The sequence below is a fragment of the Cricetulus griseus genome, chromosome 4, assembly GCF_003668045.3.
Source record: "Cricetulus griseus strain 17A/GY chromosome 4, alternate assembly CriGri-PICRH-1.0, whole genome shotgun sequence".
Lineage (NCBI taxonomy): Eukaryota > Metazoa > Chordata > Mammalia > Rodentia > Cricetidae > Cricetulus > Cricetulus griseus.
In genome coordinates this window covers 207977840-207998035 of record NC_048597.1, presented here as the reverse complement: position 1 = coordinate 207998035, position 20196 = coordinate 207977840, and the positions used below count along the sequence as shown (strand labels likewise).

The window sequence follows — 20196 nt, the reverse complement described above, 5'->3', positions numbered from 1 at the left end:
CTCGAGAAAGAAAAAAATAAAAAAGCCTCGAAGTCCCAAAACTATATGATGTCAAATGCTGACAGGACAGAAGCCAACCTCTTCAGGGTTTTCCTAAACTAGTGCCTGGATTTGGACTGCAGTGGGATGAAAACGAGATCCTTGGATCCATGACTCTGTTCCCAAGACCAGAGGCAATCTCCCTGGGCAGCCCGGGTATTGTAACTAGAGATGAGAGAGGTACAGTTGTTCCACGTGGATCTTTGACGACACTTTTCTGTTATCAATCTATTATGCAGCAAGAGAGACTGCATGTAGACACTCTTGCTGGTAAATAATACTACACGCACTATGCCAAGGTAACTTGAATACAGCTACCACGGTTACATAAAACTTTAGGCTAAACTATAATATTCAAGAGCCAATAGGCTATTAATTTCAGCAATTAAGTGGCACTTTATGCATCAAAACATCTACAAAACCCCCACCTTAGGTTATTTTACAGTCCCTTCTAAGAGCATAGTGTTTCTCAAAGTTCACATGAAGTGCTGACAAAAATGGAAGTGAATATCTTCAAAAAATGGTCATCAATCAAATTTCATGTGAAATTTTAATAAGTTTATATCTGAAACATACAAACATACACCTAAAAACAAATCTGATACAGAACCTAAATTCCACCGTTTCATTATTACAAAGTCCAGCCATAGATCAAAAGTTCAACCCTAAAAATAGGGTCTTAAAGTCACATACTACATACATCACCAAGACAAGTCCCTGTCTTACTCATTCATCATTGTCGTCATCTACTGCAGCATAGATGGCTTGATTCCTCCTCTTGATCTTCTTTCTTTGTTCAGGCTCATGTTCATTACTGAGCCTCTTCACTGGGAACTCAGATAAGTCCTTCTCATCCCCAGACTCCACCGTCTCACCAGATTTCTCCTCCCCACCAGCTGGAGAATGGGATGCATCATCAGAAGACACAAACATGGAGCTTGGCAAGTTCCTGATGTCAGAAAAGCTTGTGGAGAAGTCAGAGGCTTGATCGGAAGAAGGTTCCACAGAAGGCGTATTCATGTCACTACAAGCGCTTACAACTTCCTCCCCCTCCTCCCCCTCCTCCCCCTCCTCCAGCATTATCTCATCGGGATTAATGGAGGACAGGGCAGATGTGTCTGTGTTGTATTCACTGTGGTCTTCTTCAGAGTCATCGGTCCCCACATCACCCTGCTGTTCATATTCCCCACACAGATGGCGCTCTTCCTTGACTTTCTGAAGCATGACATTAATGTCTGTGATGCCAAGCTGGGCACAAAATTCAGTGGTCTGCGGATTGATCCTGTGAACCAGCTGCACTTGTGTCTGTGGCTTACTAGGATCATAACAAGCAGCTGTCATGCTGAAGTTACAGGGAACTTTAAGGTCATGGTTCAGTTTTTCCATCACTTCTTTCATAGCTTCTTCGGTTGCACTATAATCCCATCTGTAACAATCAGAGCAATTGGTTTGTACATGCTATTACCTCCAAACAGTAAGTAATAAAACCTAAGTATGGACTCCAGGTATAAGGATTAAAAAACAAACCTTAAAAATTCTACACAAGAGCTACGGAGATGGCTCAGTGGTTAAGAACACTGGCTACTCTCCCAGAGGATCTGGGTTCAATTCCCAGCACCATATGGTGGCTCATAGCCATTTCTAACTCCAGTTTCAAGGGATCTGACTCCCTCTTCTGGCCTCTATAGGTGCCAGGCATATACATGGTGCATAGACATTCATGCAGGGTGGTTACCCATATACATAAAATAAAAATTAAAAGACCCACATGGTAACATTTTAATTGACTTAGCAAAGAATCTTTAAAAATAAAAAACTCTTAAGAAAAAAATTTTACTCATCCCTCAAAACAAATATGTATGTATGAACTAAATCTTCACCATACAATAGTCTGAAGCATGCTTATAGAGTCATAAACTTACTTGGGCTGGTGCTTAACAGACACTTTCTTTTGTCAGCCTTGAATAAGAATTTGTAGTTATCTCCAATGTAACCTTGAGTATAAAGTTGGGGTCTCATGGCCAGTGCCTGCTGGAGCTAGGGGGTGTAAGTCCCCCAGCCAGGACCAAATTAGGGACAACAGGCAACTACTATACCTTACAAAAGTATGAAGTCATCAAGCAATGCCAGGAGGCTTGCCAAATGCTCATATCCCAAAAACCATTGTCCCCTTACCACCTTTCTACAGACAAAGCATACTCTTCAGGGACCAGAATACAACACAGATCAGAAACAAAACTGTACACAGTGCTGAAAGCAAGACCTAAAGTGAACAGAACTACCTTGTGTGCAGACCATTATTTTCAGGCATATTCCACAGGTTCCCGGTCACATTAATCAGGTCATCAGTGGCCCTGAGAATAGTAAGCCACTCAACATCATACTCTAAGTACTCAGGAGCACTGGAGTCATGTTCTATTTCTAACACCTAAAGGACAAAATTGGAAATTTTAGTAATTCATTTATGTTTAACAGTCTAATAATTTTAAATCTAGTTAATTTTTAAATGTTAACATAAACTTAACACCAAAAAAATCTCAGAAAACTTAAACTATAAATAGCACAAATAAATTCTGAAGTAAAAACTACTCTTTAAAAATCACTGGAAGAGTGAAACTTTTGTAAAATTACTCATTTTCTTATTACCTGAAGAAAGTCTCTGTGTGGTAAGCATTTGTCCAAAGCTAAAAACTTGGTTGCTTTGCCTGTTTGTTCTTTATCTGTGGCCTAGATGACACAAACCATGATGTAAGAATGTTAAAACATCACAAGTAATTCACACATTGAATAGAGCAAAAATAACATTTTTTTTTTAAGATTTATTTATTGTGTATACAGTGTGTGCCAGAAGAGGGCACCAGATCCCATTACAGATGGTTGTGAGCCACCATGTGGTTGCTGGGAATTGAACTCAGGACCTCTGGAAGAACAGTCAGTGCTCTTAAACCCTGAGCCATTTCTCCAGCCCCCAAAATAACATTTCTCACATACTTTTAATTCTGTGTCAAAAGAACGACTACCAAGAAGAAAGGAGGAGGGAGGGAGGGAGGGAGGGAGGGAGGGAGGGAGGGAGGGAGGGAGGGAGAGAAAAGAGAAGGGGAGGGGAAGAGGAGAAGAGAAGAGAAGAGAAGAGAAGAGAAGAGAAGAGAAGAGAAGAGAAGAGAAGAGAAGAGAAGAGAAGAGAAGAGAAAAAAGGGGAAAAGGTCTATATCCACTTGGACAATGGAGTGCAAAGCACATAGTCACTATTGACTGCCATTTCTGCCAAAACTCAAAACAAACACAGATAACGAAAATGATGTCAAATACTGACATGTGTTACATGAGTGACTCACAAAAACAAATGAAAGAAACTAGTTGCTAAAAACTTGTACTTTATGATTGTCTTTACGTGGATTATTCAGAAGAGACACAGCCCAAATCAGCGGTCGTCTATAACTAAGAATGCAAAGCTCATCACAAATAGACACAAAAGATTCTGGGGCAAGATGGACATGTTGTAAGACTGGTCTGTGAGCCAGGTGGTGGCACATGCCTTTGATCCCAGTACTTTGGAGGCAGAGGCAGGTGGATCTCTGTGAGTTGGAGGCCAGCCACTCTGGTCTACAGAGTGAGTTCCAGGACAGCCAGGGCTACACAGAGAAACCCTGCCTCGAGAAAGAAAGAAAGAAAGAAAGAAAGAAAGAAAGAAAGAAAGAAAGAAAGAAAGAAAGAAAGAAAGAAAGAAAGAAAGAAAAAGCTCAAGAGTCAGCTGGGTATGGTGACAAGTCACTAATCCCATTAATCCCAGCACTAAGAAGGCAATGGCAGCCAGATCTGGTTCAAGGCCAGTCTGATCTACATAACTGTCTGACCCCCCACTGTCTTTTAAGTAAAAGAAAGCAGCAGCAGCAGCAGCAGCAGCAGCAGCAGCAGCAGCAGCAGGATATAGAAAGGTGAGCAGTGTCTACAGGTATGCTTGGATGTCAAGCAAGCCTGGTCACTGAGTGGCTACAGACAAAGTGAAGATGTAGCTTCTGCCCTTCTGGAGTAAGACCACAGCAGAAAGTGTTTTGGGAGTATTTTCACATATAAACTATCTCAGCAATGTTGTTAAAGTAGGAAAGTAGTTTGGGAAGCATTACACATCACATTCCTCTCTAGAAAGTACCCATTGATACATTAAAGATTCTGAGAAATTCTATAGAAGACTTCAAGAAACCTCCATCTGCTAACCTTGCTTTTTCTAAATGGTTTCCAATGTCACCCCCCCACCCCCACGCACGCACGCACGCACGCACGCACTCTCACACACACACACCCACCCTCTGGTAGTTATCCTGTATTCCCGTCTTCTCACCAAATCCTTATTACTCTGCCCCCCAAATGTCTCTAGACTGTTTCAGTCTCTGTGCTCTTTGCCTTACGTCAGAACCTCCTCTTTTGCTAAGCAGCAGCCTGTTTCTGTTGACATCACTCCATTCCACACACAAACCTGCCAATCAGTCTTTCTAGAACAACTACCTGGTTCCATCAGTCTCCAACTTTCCCATCACCTTCTGGCTAACACCCAAACTCTTACTTTATCATGAAGTGCTCCATAGTGAAATCACCTAGAAAATGCAGGTTAACAGTTGGAGATCCTGCACGTCTCCTGGAGACCTTCTCAAAGGTCTAAAGGCCCAATGAGTACCGTCTTTCTGGAATGGCTGTGACATGTGGTGCTTCCCAAAGCCACTGGACCAAACCTTTTTCTACATTAGAAGTATTAATGTTTCTGAATCATAGCTTTATTTGAAAATATTCCTAAGGCTCTTTCAGTTCTGATTCTGTTCAGGCTGTATCTGTCCCAAGCCTCAGAAACAGGAGCCAGTACCAAGTGCACTATGCTCTCAGACCTTTAAGTCTTCAAACATGGTGGTCCCTCTGTTAAAACACTCACAGGCTCTATTTCCTCCTGACACCTCCAGATCCAGCTCAGACATGCAGTCCTTTGCAAATTCCTTCCCCATCAGTGGACCAATCTGACCCCAGAAGTTGGCCTTGGGTGCCCTCAATCACCTCAACCCTTTCCTACCACAATCACCCCACTTTGTAACTGCTTGCTCATTTCTTCCCCACACTGAGTACTGAGAGAGCAACTCCTAAGAAACAAGCTGTGTTTCAGTCTCTGGCTTTACCACTGTGCCCATGGTGCCCAGTTCATGGATGTTCAGTAAAGTGTTCATTAAAGCTAAGGACTGATATTTTCTGTCCTACCTGATGCTGCATCAAGGCTGCAAATTTCACATGAAGGTGTGCAGAAAACCAGTAGGTGGGCTTTAGGTGCTCCAACAGCTCCGAGGCGGCAGGACTCCCTAGCGTGTTGTTTTCCACTTCTTGGCGGAAAAAAGATTTGGTCTTAAGAAGCTGCTTCTTATTTCCATAATGATATATACTTCTTGGCCAGTCATGAGATAAGAATATATCTACAGGCTGCTTCAACTTGAAGAACAGAAAGAGAATCCTTAAAAATAGACTAACCAAAAACAATCCCTACCTCCCTACACCACCATGTAGACTGATAATCTAGCTTTCTGTGGTAATTCATCTGAAGGACACTTTAAGGAAATAAAAATACTAAGCTCCTCATTCGCCTAGAAAAAGAGAAGCAGCCTTTTCTGTGCCTCAGAAATTACCCTACTTTCTGTAGCAAAGGCAGGGCATCAGAGACACTTTCACTAGTCTGTCAATCAGCTCAGTCCTGCCATGCCAAATTCCTAAAATATATAATAACCATGGTTCCTTTTCCCTGGTTAAGAAATTATAATTTTGAGGATCTAGAGGAAACAGACTTAATAAGATTTCCAATGTAAATTAATACAGTAAACCCGAAAACTTTACAGGGAAAAAGCTAGGAGATGGGAATGTGGATGGGTGGCAGGGTGTTTGCACGGCCAACCTTCAGTACAGACTTAGACTACCATCAATTTTCCCCTACTGTATTCACATAGTACCAACTAAAAATTCTCCCTCTGCCACATAAATTAATATCTAGAGTTGCTTACACAATATGTTCTACACTCTTCAGCACTATCAAGTAATATGAAACAAGTACTTGCAAAATGAAATTGAAACAATAATATTTAAGATAATATATAATGTAGGTCAGATATAGTAGTCACTGAACAGATAAGGAGAACTGAAGAATGATGGTTCCAAACTAGAGAAATGTTGGTTGGAAAGTAGCATCCAGTTGGCTTTTAAGGGGTAAGTAGGACTCACACTGATGAAGGGAAGAGCATCCAAGAGAAGTAGAACAGATCACAGAAAGGCCTGTCAGTACTGCAGCTCTAGGGACAGTACAGGACATGAACACTAAGACAGGCTCTACTATAAACTACCAGGGAGGCCCCGGGCAGGTTTCTTGTCTAGCTACACCTTGATTTGGTATTCTTAATTATGGAAAGTAGAGTGAGAGCTACCTCACCAAGCTTGAACAAGATTACATGAAATACCATGTGTGAAAACTGTTCAGTCCAGTATCATCCCTGTAGTGGGTTCTCAAAAACATAGTTTCACCCATTCATCACTTAAGTCAGTATTTTGATACCATCTTCACAATTTCTCATACCCTCTATCATCTTCCCCATTAGTTGTTTTCTATTTAATATTATTTAGTGATTTTTATCTAATACTAAAATTTAGTAATATAAGATTTTGTTTTCTCCTCTAAGATAAGATTCTACTTTGTAACCCAGGCTAACCTCAACTTCATAATCTTCTTGCCTCAGCCTGCTAAATGATGGGATTAGCTGTGTACCATCACGCTGGGCTAAAATATTTATTTAAAAACATTGCCGGGCGTTGGTGGTGCATGCCTTTAATCCCAGCACTCAGGAGGCAGAGGTAAGCAGATCTCTGTGAGTTTGAAGCCAGCCTGGTCTCCAGAGTGAGTGCCAGAATAGGCTCCAAAGCGACACAGAGAAACCCTGTCTCGAAAAACCAAAAAAAAAAAAAAAAAAAAATTATTTTAGCATATACACTTTATCCTTAATATATGAAACCATAAATTAAATGTTTTACAACTGCTTGTTAAATAATCTTTTAACCATTAAAATTTGTTCACCCGTGAACCTCCTAAAAACTATTGAAAGTCTGAATTTTAGAAATACTGAATTGCTATTCTCAAATGTTGGGAGCCAATCACACACATTTTGGTACAAAATTAGTCTTTTTAGTACTTTGTACATACCTGTTTTAATTTGTAGACCTCTATATTTCTCACATGATATATACTCCTTATGGTGGATGAATTATAAGGGGGGCATTCAAAATGACCTTAAATTGAAGAGAAATAAACTGTATTATCATTGTCTTTCCAAAAGTGATTCCAAATTTACATTCACATGTAACAGTAAAAAAAAGCCCATCTTTGTAGTCCATGCCAACAGTTTAGCACCATGGAGAGCAGAGGGGCTAAGGAAATAAGACTTGCAATTACCAGTTACATTAAACTCTAAGTTTTAGTTACCAATTTAATTTGTGGAATCTGTAAGATTCTATGCCAGTGCTAAAAATCAGTTAGATACAATGATATGTACATTGTGGTGTGTCTAAAAAATGAAATTATCCACAAATGAACAGATTATAGATAACAAGACATGGATTTCAAAAACATGTTAAACCTGGTAGTAGGCCCTCTACATATATGTCACAGTTGTATAGCTTAATCTATTTGTGGGACTCCTAGAAGTGGGATTAGGGCCTGTCCCTAATATTTGAGCTAGCTTTTGAGAACCTATTCATCATACTGGGCTGCCTCTCCCAGCCTTAATACAAAGGGAGGTAGTCCTACCTCAACTTGATAAACCATGCTTTGTTGACACCCATGGGAGGCTGGCCCCTTTCTGAACAGACAGGGAGCAATGGATGGTGGGGGGAACAGAAGGAGAGGAGGGAGGGGAAACGGTGGTTGGGATGTAAAATACATGAAAAACTTTGTCAGGTGCACCTTGTGGCATGGGTCAGTTGGGGAAAGAAGACACTCCGACATGAAATTTTAGGGCCTATGTGGCAGCAGGAAGGCCTAGCCTCTCTGATGGACTGAACCATACAAACAGAACAGCCGTACAAAGGCATATTTATTGATTGTTACACAAAGTATTTGCTCATCCCAAGGTCCCTAATCTAATTTACATGTCTTACTAAAGGAGAGCATCCTTTGCCTCCATGACTCTAGTCCTTTATTTTGCATATTCTTTGAAATACACAATAAAACAAAGCCTCAGGTGTGCCTGAGGCATTTTATGACCAAAGTCCTGGGATGGCTGCAATGCTCTTTCAGCAAAACAATCACTGTTTTCCACAAGAATTCAAGGTCAAAGTACTTCTAAAAAACAGCTATTCCTTCTAAATTCTACCCCAGATTCCTACTAAATTCCTACAACAAAATTCCTACAGCAAAATGTAATTAAATGCCTACAACAAAAATGTACTTAATAATAATAAAAACAGAAAAAACATTAAACCAGGAAACAAGCTGCAAACAGATGCAAGTAATGCACTACACTTAAACAAAGTGTAAAACACACTATTCAACACATTAAAACTCTGGGTATTCAGCAGTGACATGAAACAGTAACATCCAATTGGAAGCAGCAATTCCCTGACTATGGGAACGGGGAAAGAAGAATATGACAGGCAAGTCAACAATGAACTTCGATTATACATATGCTGTTGTATTTCTTAAAAATCAAAAGTAAAATTGAAAAATACTAAACTGGTAAAACCAGATCATGAACACATAGATACTCTATATAGTATCTATATTTTATGTGAATAAAATACAACAAAAAGAATAGTATCATTTATATAAGAAATCTGATGAATAAGTCAAACTATAAATTTTGCTAATTTTACTCTAGGGCATGCAAGGTCTAAAAAAATCAAAGTCATTCACTCAAAACACTACCTTTTCGATAGTCATGCGATTTAAAGATGCCAGAGATCCCACCAATCCTTACACCTCGGTATTTTACAACTCCAGCCAAACCTGAAAAATTATGCAATTCAGTAAAATGTTATAGGCAAAACGAGTCTACTAAGAGAATAAACCATTTAGAAGCCTGGAATTCTATGCAGTCCTTAAATTATTAGAAAATACTTGTCATAAAGTTAGTCTTCATACATCACTGATAATACATGAGGCAGAGAAAGAAAGCCTGGAGTCAATCAGCCAAGAGACTGAGTGGATTCTAAAAGGGTGAATGAAATGTGTTACAATCAAATAGAAACAGTGTGGTCCCTAGTTGAACAAGCAGCAGATGGCAGGAACTGGAGAGAGGAAGAAAACTGTGCTGTGTAGGAATCACACGGTAGGAATCAAGTCAAAGGTATAATGCAATAAAGAACAGTTTCTACATTTCATTTTTGACTCCTCTGACAATTTCACCTTTTCTTTCTGTTTGTTTGAGACAGGTCTCACAACGTAGCTGTGGGTGACCTGGAATTCACTCTGTAGACCAGGCTGGCCTCAAACTCCTAGAGATCTGCCTGCTTCTGCCTCCAGAGCGCTGGGTGGGGTTAAAAGCATGTAGCACCATGCCTGGCCCAACTTCACCTTTTCATGATAGTGAGGTTGTTTAAAGGTGATAAGTCAATAATAAAACAGAGAAACAAAATCCCTGAAGTTATGATTTCATCCCTGGAAAAGACTGAAAATTACTCTAGAAACAATCTACATTTAAGTAAAGAAATGAAAGGGTTGCAAACTTTAAAAGATGGAAAATGTAGAGAATAAAAGGAGCATTTCAAATGACGTCATAAGGAATCCAATCAGCTAAATCCAGAATGCAGGACATGCTACAAGACAATCATTTTTTCTACAACAAATAAACTGCATGGGAAAAAAAAGGTAGAGAAAGAGAAAAGGACCCACTAAAGGCTAAGAGACAGAGACCTGAAGACCAGATGTTTGGACTCTACCCGAACCAAGTCGTTTGTAGAGTTGGTAACTTAAGACATGCAGAGACATTAGAGTAGGAACAAGGCAAAAGATAATAATAACTTACTTTAGTTTGGTGTAAAATGGTACTACATGCGTTTAAAAAAACACTCAAAAATCATGCACTTAAAGATATACAAATGAAGTAATCTAGTAGGCAGGATTTGCTATAAGCTATTCCAGTCATCCCCCACAGGAAAAGTTTAAACAACACTGAATATTTAAATAATTTAAATATTTAAATAATAAGTAATAGTTGTCAAAGCTAACAAGTAAGAGAAATTTACTATACGACTTGGTATCTTCCTGTATGTTTAACATTCCCATTATAAAATCTAATAAAAAAACAAAATTTTGTAATCATACTATTATTTAAACCGTTAGAAGAAGGACGGATGTATGTTCGTGACTGGCCATTGAATAACTATTTAACTCAATTCTCATGGTTAAGTTGATGGCATCCCCCAATACCCTATATCTCCTAGATGCTGCCCAATTTGTACAAATCCTGGTAAGACGAAAAAGAGTGTACGCAAATACATACCTAAATAGTAAATATTTGGTGCTACCCAGCCACCATAGGGTAACTCCTGCAAGTGGTTTGAGGCTTCATGATTTCCTCCAATGAAGATTGTGAGCACTGGGGCCTTTTTCTCTCCAGAGTAATATCTACAGCATAAAGGGGTTAAAATTGTCGGGAGTCAAAACTAGCCACAGCGGAAAAAGCAAAGGAGGAGGGTCTGAGAGGAAAAGGGACGGGCTCAAAAACGGTCAAACGGCCCCCCAGTATCCACCCACCCATCCACCCACCCGTCCCTGTGCTTCCTTGCGAATGAATGAAATCTTGAGAACTCAAGCCAGCCAGTCACAGGTTCGCAGCGGTCAAGGACTTGGAGAAGTGCGCGGCTGCAGACTGGGGGGCTTCTAGATCCCAGACGAGCGCACAGCAAGCAGGCCCGGTAAAACCTGGACCATGAAGTTAACCAATCCTAGAGTTCTAGCGATTACAACGTCGGCATCTACAACTGCCGGCGGCCCCCGGGTTCCTGGGAGGAAGTGCCAGCTGTCTCTGGAGAGGACAGGGACATTGCCTAGGTGCCAGGTCCCACCCACGGGCACGGACCGGGGGAGCCTCGGGCGAGGCCGCCCCTGCGGGCCGTCCAGGGTGCACCCCGAGGGCCCGGGGCCCGGGCCGCGCGCCGCTCACCTGTAGAAGGTCTGCATGTGGCGGTACTTGGGCGGCACGGCCATGCAGCGCAGGTCGGCCTCGTTCCGCACCGCCTGGAAGTCGCCGCAGCACAGGAGGAGATCCACGGGTCCCGGGCCGCGCCGCTCCGCCAGCGCCAGAGTCTCGTAGATCTTGTCCAGCTCGCCATGGCAGCAGCCGGCCACAGCCACCCGCATGGTGCCGACGGGCCGCGGAACTCCACCGCAACGCCCTCGACCACCAGCAGCCCGGACCCGACAGCGCAGGACACCAGTCAGCTAACCCGCCCGGCTCCCGCCAACATTAACAGAGCCGCGGCGAGTTTGGATTCGTTTCTGTAAGCTTCCGGTTTCCAAATCTCGCGAGAGAGGAAGCGGGGGAGCCCCCGGCCAACACCGGGAAGAAACTTTATCCTTGTCCGAAAAGGAGCGGGCGGGCGTCGTCTGTCTTCGTGCGTCCTCGGGTCTTCTCAGCGGTCTGATCGGTTTGAAACTAGAAAAGGAAATAATGCCTCCAAGAAATTCTCCCGGCAAAGATGATCGCTCTGAAAATAAATTACAAAATAAAAAAGATTTTTTTTGTGTTTTAGTGGTGACATTAAAAATTTTTAAATGCAACTTTGAGAATTACTGATTATTTTAAAACTATACCCGCCCCCCTGAGGATTTCTAATTTTTTTTTTACTAAGGGAGTGGCTATTTTCCTATCAAACTGTTGTTTGTTCTGTAATGCAAAATAAGTGAAAGCAGGTGAGTATCTCGAAAACCTCCAAAGAGGTGGCGACGAAACGATGAAGAAACCAGTAAACAATGCAAATTTCATCAAGAAAATCTAAGCCAGGTTTGGTGGCGCACACCTTTAATCCCAGCACTCGGGAGGCAGAGGCAGGCGGATCTCTGTGAGTTCGAGGCCAGCCTGGTCTCCAGAGCGAGTGCCAGGATAGGCTCCAAAGCTACACAGAGAAACCCTGTCTCGAAAAACCAAAAAAAAAAAAAAAAAAAAAAAACGAAAGAAAAAAAAGAAAAGAAAATCTAATCGAAGTGATACAGAGAATTACACACTTAAATGACTGAGAAGATTCATCAAGAAAAGACAATCTGGGTCAGGCTGTGGCAGCACAAGCCTTTAATCCCAGCACCGTGGCTGCAGAGGCAGGCCGGTGTCTGTAAAGTCCTGGCCAGCCTGGTCTACAAAGTGAATTACAGGACAGCTGGGCTCCTTGTCACACCGAGAAACCCAGTCTCATAAAACAAAACAAACAAAAAACGCAAAACAAAACCCACAGAGAAACTGTCTCAAAAAAGAAAAGACAATCTAATCAAGCTTCTACAGAGATTTATAAATCCATCCCTACTCCTTTTTTCTTCTGTGTCTTCTCTCCTCTCTCTCTCTCTCTCTCTCTCTCTCTCTCTCTCTCTCTCTCTGTCTCTCTCTCTCTCTCTCTCTCTCTCTCTCTCTCTCTCTCTCTCTCTCTCTCTCTCTCTCTCTGTGTGTGTGTGTGTGTGTGTGTGTGTGTGTGTGTGTTTGAGACAGGGTCTTTCTGTGTATCCCTGGCTAACCTGGAACTATGTAGATCAGACTGGCCTGGACCTCTCAGAACTCTGCTTGCCTCTGCAGGTCACTCACTTCTGGGATTAAAAGTGTATGCAACGATGAGTGTCTCTCTGCTCATTAAAAAAAAAAAAAAAAAAAAAAAGACAGTGTCCTAGGAACAAAGGCACCAAACTTAATTCTAACTAAAGCAGGACATGTAAGCAGACCTAGGATAATAGAACGATTCTAGAATGATGTCAAAGAATAAATACAAGGAGGCCAGAGAGGCTGCTGGCTAGAGGTGGGCTGTTTCTGGTTTTTTGTTTGTTTTTATTCCCCACCCTGGCTGTTGGGTAGATCCCCAAATAAATTAGGATGCCACTTTGGGGGGCAGGGGGAGCAAATGTCTAAAGGAAAAGCAGGAGAGGTGCTACAGTGGAAATTCTTTCTCCAGGCGAGGCCAATAGGAAGCCCCCCATATGCAGAAGACTCACTGACCAGCACCAAGGCTATGGCTTTGCTAAATTCTTTTTTTTTTTTTTTTTGGTTTTTCAAGACAGGGTTTCTTTGTAGCTGTGGAGCCTGTTCTGGAACTTGCTCTGTAGACCAGGCTGGCCTCAAACTCACAGAGATCCACCTGCCTCTGCCTCCTGAGTGCTGGGATTAAAGGCGTGCACCACTACATCCAGCTTTCAATGAGTTTTTTTAACATTGTCCTTCTACATTAGAATTTTGAAACGTCAAAAAAAAATTTGACAGTATTGTTATATATTCTTATATGACCAAATTGTCATGGCTGGCCTTGAACTCCTGACTGAAACAGTTCTCCTTCCGCAATTTTCTAAGTGGCTAGAATTGCAAACAGCAAACAACCCAGTGTCTGGTTTTTGGTTTTTATGTTTTTATGTTTTTTTGTTTTTTGTTTTTTTTGTTGTTGTTGTTTTTGTTTTTTTGGTTTTTTTGGTTTTTCGAGACAGGGTTTCTCTGTGGCTTTGGAGGCTGTCCTGGAATGAGCTCTTGTAGACCAGGCTGGTCTCGAACTCACAGAGATCCATCTGCCTCTGCCTCCTGAGTGCCGGGATCAAAGGCGTGTGCCAACAACGCCTGGCTTGGTTTTTGTTTTTTAATTTGTAGAAATTACTTCCTTCTAGATTTTTAAATGTGTTTTCATTTTGTGTATTTATACCTTTAAAACCATGCCTAATGTTTAAATATGACTTTAAAACAAAAGTTCCTAAAACTTATATCAATGTGGGTCCAAAAAAACAAAGTGGAACTAAAAGGAAAAGATTTATATAAAGCTAAGACATACACCTAACCTCCCATAAGGTCTGTATTCTTTTTTTTTTTTTTAAGATTTATTTATTTATTATGTATACAGCATGCTGTCTGCATATATGCCTGCAGGCCAGAAGAGGGCACCAGATCACATTACAGATGGTTGTGAGCCACCATGTGGTTGCTGGGAATGGAACTCAGGACCTCTGGAAGAGCAGCCCATGCTCTTAACCTCTGAGCCATCTCTCCAGCCCAGGTCTGTATTCGTCTAGCATTTGACTACTGGCACAAAATGCCAGATTATTATATAACCCACCTCATGAAGAGTTTTAAATACAAATTAGATGAGCTTTAATTTCTGAATCTCTTTTGAAGAAGTGATAACAAGATGGCACACATCAGAACATTTAATTACTAGAAGAAAAAGAAGGCAATTTTGCTACTTACCCTACGCCCCCGCCCCCGACACTTTTTGTTTTAGAAGAGTCTGTCTATATAGTCCCAGACTAGCCCAATCCTCATGCCTCTACTGCCTCAGTGCTGGGATGAGAGGTGTGAAGCACCACACTGGGCTTAGTCCATTTATTATCACAGGCTAGTGAAGTCTCAAAGGGTGGAGTTCTTTGGTCCTTTAATTCCTTCCGTCTTCTGGTGGTGCACATGATGGTCAGGATGGTAGTGTCGCTGTAGCTCCAGGTACCACCAGCTACTGTTTCCAGGAAGGAACCACAATGTCCTGTCTCCACAGTCCATCTGGCCTTCCTTTCTGTCTGTTTGTTTGTTTGTTTGTTTGTAGAGTCTCACTATGTCGCCTAAAATGGCCACCTTTGAAGTGCTGGGATTACAGGTTAAGTGCCAACAGACCAAACACAGCACCTTGTTTCTTCCTCTTGGTTTTGTTACCAGAGGAACAGGTATACTGGCTGATTCCAATTTTCACCTTTTTCTGAAAGGAGATACCGTAGTGATGCCTGCATTTAATCATACTCTCACTGCCCAAGCCCAGGGAAGCAGACTTCATGTAAAAAATAAATACACAAGCCGGGCAGTGGGGGTACATGCCTTTCATCTCAGCACTTTGGGAGGCAGAGGCAGGTGGACTTCTGAATTCCAGTCAAGCCTAGTCTGCAGAGCAAGTTCCAGGATAGCCACAGCTACACAGAGAAACCCTGTCTCAAAAAAACCAAAATAAATAAATAAATAAATAAATAAATAAATAAATAAATACACACACACACACACACACACACACACACACACACACACACACACACTTTGGATGTAGCCATCTTTGGCTATATAGTGAACCCTGTCTCCCCTGGGAAAGACTATTTCTCCCACTCCACATTTTTTTAGTTACTCAAAATCATTTGTCTAGGTTAGAGGTCCTGTGGGATTTTCCTCTCCCATGTTATTATGTCCATTGTTTTATGTTTGTTTTTGCTTTGTTTTCTGAGGCATGGTTTTCTTGTGTAGCCTCAGCTGACCTGGAACTCGATCTGTAGACCAGACTGGCTTCTAACACAGCTCTGACTGCCTCTCCCTCCCGAATGCTGGGACATTAAAGGTGTGTGCCACCACCGCCTGGCAGCATGTCCAATGGTGTCATCCTTGTTTATGCCTTGTTTGTCAGCCATGACCATGAGAATTGTAGCCTGACAATTCTCAGAGACACAATCTCACAGCAAAATTCCTCTGGTTCTTTGGATTTGTCTGCCTCTTCTGTGGTGACTCCTGAGTCTTAGTTGCAGAAGCTCTGCTGTAGTCCTGAAAGTGTATTATTGACATGAACACAGCCATGTCAAGGATACCATTGCCTCACAGCCATGTAAATGGTCAAGCCTTCCTCTTGTCCAAGCATGAGGAAAGACTGACTTTTAGCTAAAAGCAGTGTAGGCAGAAACTATCAACTCTTAAAGGCTAGTCTCACAACAAAAAATATAAGATTTTTTTTTGTTTTTGTTCAAAAGTGTTCAAAATTTAAAAGGTATTGCAATGACTATGTAGATCGCTTTTGATAGGATATCTATTTTCACAATAATAATTTTTTTCAATCACTGAGCTTAGGAGTCTTCTTTTCCTGTGTCTTCCTCAATTTCTTTCTTCGATATTTTAAATTTTTCATGGTAGAATCCTTCCACTTCCTTACTTAGACATCCCATTTTTAAGACTGTTGTGGATGAAATTATTTCATCAATTTCTTTCTCAGTATATTTATCTATTGTTGGTGTACAGGAAAACTATGAATTTTTATGTACTATTATTATTAATGTTGGTTTTTCAAGACTGGGTTTCTCTGTATGACATCCCTGGCTGTCCCAGAACTCACTTTGTAGACTACAATAGCTTCAAACTCAGAGAGATCTGCCTGCTTCAAGTGCTGAGATTAAAGGTGTGTGCCACCATGCCTGGCTCTTACGTTAATTTTATACGGTGGCACTTTACTGAAAGTGTTCATCACCTCTAGAGTTTTCTGGTGGAGTCTTCAGGGTCTCTGATATATAGAATCCTATCATCTGCAAGGAATACATTTTGACTTCTTCCTTTCCTTTAAAAAATGCATTACATTTTTTGGTTTTTTTTTTTGAGACAGGGTTTCGCTATGTAGCCTTGACTGTCCTAGAACTCACTCTGTAGACCTAGACTAGCCTCAAACTCAAAAAGAGATCACCTGCTTCTGCCTCCCCAGTGTTGGGATTAAGGGTGTGTGTACCATACCACTAAAGGCCACAAAGGCCTTCAAGTCACTGAAAGTCACTTTTTCCACATGAGTATAAAAGCATGTGCTGCTATGCTCATTTTTTGTTGTTATTCAATTCTTTGGCATTATTCATTATTTTATTTTATTCATGTTTTGCCTGCTTGTATACCTTTGGAGGTCAGAAGAGGGCATTGGATTCCCTGGTCCTGGATTACTACAGATATTCATGAACTACCACGGGAGGGCTGGGAATCAAGCTCAGTTCTCTGCAAGAGCAACAAGTGCTAAATGATGAGCCATCTTTCCAGCCCCTTTTATTACACTTATTTATTGATCGTGTGTATGTTGTCTGTCTGTCTGTCTCTCTCTCTCTCTCTGTCTCTCTGTCTCTCTCTCTCTGTATGTGTCTGCACACAATGGTTCACGTGTGGAGATCGGAGGACAACTTGTGAGAATTGGTTCTCTCCTTCAGTCTTTTTTGGGCTGGAACTCAGGTTGTTGGTTGGGCCTGATAAAAAGTGCCTTTACTTTCTGGGCCATTTCACCAGCGTGGATTCTGCTTTAAAAATTATAGTTCTATTAAATGTATGTGATGGGCATTCTTGGTTGTCAACTTGACCAAATCTGTAATTAACTAAACCCCAAAATCAGAGGGCATACCTGTGAGGGCTTTTTGCTTAAATTGGAGTGGGAAGATCTACTTCCAATCCAGACCTTTGAGGTTGGGTGTGGTGATATTTTGTTTATGATCTAACAAATAAAGCTTGCCTGAGTACCAGAGCGCAGAGCTAGCCACACTATTTAGCCACAGAGGCCAGGAAGTGGTGGCCACACCTTTAATCCCAGCACTCAGGAGACAAAGGAACTCTGTGAGTTCAAGGCCACCCTGGGCTACACAAGATTGAATCTGTCTAAAAGAGAAATAGCTCACACAAAGGTAATCCCAGTGCTTGGGATCACACACCTTTAATCCCAGTGCTAGGGAGGTGGAGACAGGAGTGATATGGCTGGACAGAGAGAGAGAATATAAGGTGGGAGGAGACGAGAGAGATGAAGTCTGAGGATTCATAGAAAGTGATGCTGTCTAGGCAGTCAGTCTGAGGCAGCCTGAGGAAGCAGTCAGTCTGAGGATGCTGCCCCTTTGGTCTGAGCATTGGTAGAAGTAAGAACTCTCTAGTGGCTGACCACTCTGCTTCTCTGATCTTTCAGCTTTCACCCCCTGATAGCTGACTCCAAGTTTTTATTATTAAGAACATTTAGAATTCCTGCTACAATAAGGAGATTAGGCTTTAATCTAGATCTTTTGACATGAGAAAACCCACCTCTAATCTGGGCCATGCTTTCTGTTGAAAGCCTATATTATGACATGGAAGAAGGAAGCTTTTGCTTTTTGCCTGCTTATCACTTTCTCACTGGCAAGTCCATTCTTCAGCTGGCATTAGAACTTACTTCTTTGGATTCTGACATATACTGAAGACCAGTTGAGACAACCAGCCTCATGTACTGAACCCCTGGATTCTTGGACCTTCTATTCATAGGCAGCCATTTTTGGATTAGCTGGACCACAGCCTGTGAGTCATTCCCATATATATGTACATACACACACACACACACACACACACACACACACACACACACACAGAGAGAGAGAGAGAGAGAGGGAGAGAGAGAGAGAGAGAGAGAGAGAGAGAGAGAGAGGAGAGAGAGAAAGGGAGGGAGTGGAGGCAGGGAGGGAGGGAGGGAGGGAGGGAAAGATTCTTTTTATAAGTTCGGCTGCTCTAGATAACCCTAACTAATACAAATAGTTAAATATAGTTATTCATCCTGGGAGTTATATATAGATACTTACAAAGACATTTCAGATTTATTTCTGGCTACTTACTTCCTATCCTATATTTCTATTTTTCTTCATGAAACTCTATCATGGTGCTGGCTAGTCTTGTGTCATTTTGACACACAAACTAGAGTTATCCTAAAGGAGGGAACCTCAATTGAGAAAATGTCTCCATAAGATGCAGCTGTGAGGGGCTGGAGAGATGGCTCAGTGGTTAAGAGCACCGACTGTTCTTCCAGAGGTCCTGAGTTCAATTCTGCTGGCATGCAGGCACAAGACTGTATACATAATAAATAAATAAAATCTTTAAAAAAATGTTGAGAGCAGTGCAGAACATGGAGGCTTGAACTTTCAGAGGGATTTAAAGACTCTATCAGGGCCATTTGCTATTTTGAATTGATATTCTGTCATTCTGGTCAGCTGAAGAGTCAGTTGTTATTAACAAGAAATCAGCAATATTGAATGCAACCTTTGCATTACTGGAATAATTGATGCTGGTTAGCTGGAGCTAAGGAATTAGTGGTGATTAAGAAGAGACCAGCAGAGTTGAGATGAAATCTTCTGGGACGTGTTTGCTCAGGGTCAGCACACAGAATCTGCATTCCAGAAGCAGCTGAGGTTTTGCCTTGTGTTGGCAGCTGAACTTGGTAGTGTAAGTGTCACCCAGGTAGTACTGATTTTGAAGGCATGAAGGGGTCATGCAGAGCGGCTAAGGCCTGACACTGCCAAGCAGAGGCCATTGGTGAAGATTTAGCCTCAGTGACAGTTGAAGGACTAAGACTGAAGGGGTTATGCAAAGAAGGTGAGGCTTGGCATTGTGAGGAGAGCCTAGGAGAGACTTCTGGTGAAAGTGCAGCCCAGCTGCAACAGAAGACCTCAGCATAACAACCAGGAACAGCAGCAGCAGTGAAGTGGAGCCAGCCAGAGTCTAGGAAGACAAGTTGAGTGTGCTGCAGAGGGCAGAATTAGAGAATTGACTCAAGCTACTTGGAGGAGCCCAGAAGATTGAGAGAATGAATCCCAGATAATTGGACACTGAGTTATTTACACTGTTGGAGTTTGGTTTTGCTTTGCTCAGATTGTGACTGTGCCCTGGTTCTTCCCTCTTGAAGAGATTATTTAATTTAATTATTTTATTTGATTTTTTTACAGGAGCACACTTTGAACTTTTAAAGAAAGAGATTTTGGATTTTTAGAGCAATCAGATATTTTAATGATACTGCAATTTTAATGTGTTTGAATTTGTAAAGACTGTAGAATTTTTGCTGGGTGTTGGTGGCGCACGCCTTTAATCCCAGCACTAGGGAGGCAGAAGCAGGCGGATCTCTGTGAGTTCGAGACCAGCCTGGTCTACAAGAGCTAGTTCCAGGACAGTCTCCAAAGCCACAGAGAAACCCTGTCTCAAAAAAAAAAAAAAAAAAAAAAGAAGAAGAAAAAAACCTGTAGAATTTTTAATAATTAAAAACATTTTTAATGTGAGATCTTGAAGATGAGTAAGAAAGGAAAGGCGTGGCTTCATAGCGATGTGCTTCTGTGTCGAGTTGACAAGGGGACAGTTGTGCCCGTTGGGCTTAGGTCAACTTGATACACAAACTAGAGTTACCTGAGAGGAGGGAGCCTCAACTGAGAAAATGCCTCCA

The 20196-nt window shown here is 41.7% G+C and overlaps 1 protein-coding gene across 1 annotated transcript; it reads right to left on the bottom strand.

Moving 5' to 3' along the window:
- Window positions 1-570: 570 nt before the first annotated feature.
- Window positions 571-11549, bottom strand: Dbr1 (debranching RNA lariats 1). The gene is made up of 8 exons (XM_027414282.2): window positions 11211-11549; window positions 10548-10672; window positions 8972-9052; window positions 7253-7338; window positions 5278-5502; window positions 2686-2766; window positions 2322-2467; window positions 571-1465 (listed from the first exon to the last, which is right to left on the bottom strand). Exons 1-8 carry the CDS (start codon window positions 11405-11407, stop codon window positions 766-768), a joined length of 1641 nt encoding a protein of 546 aa, XP_027270083.1. The 5' UTR covers window positions 11408-11549; the 3' UTR covers window positions 571-765.
- Between the last annotated feature and the right edge of the window lie 8647 nt (window positions 11550-20196).

What these genes read in the sequence shown, in the direction of transcription:
- Dbr1 (XM_027414282.2), bottom strand. Translation starts at nt 11,407, where the DNA reads ATGCGGGTGGCTGTGGCCGGCTGCTGCCATGGCGAGCTGGACAAGATC. An exon ending in CAGCCTTGATGCAGCATCAG is followed by an intron (nt 2,767 to 5,277) that starts GTAGGACAGAAA and finishes TGTGTCATCTAG; the next exon opens with GCCACAGATAAAGAACAAAC. An exon ending in AATAATGGTCTGCACACAAG is followed by an intron (nt 1,466 to 2,321) that starts GTAGTTCTGTTC and finishes TGATTGTTACAG; the next exon opens with ATGGGATTATAGTGCAACCG.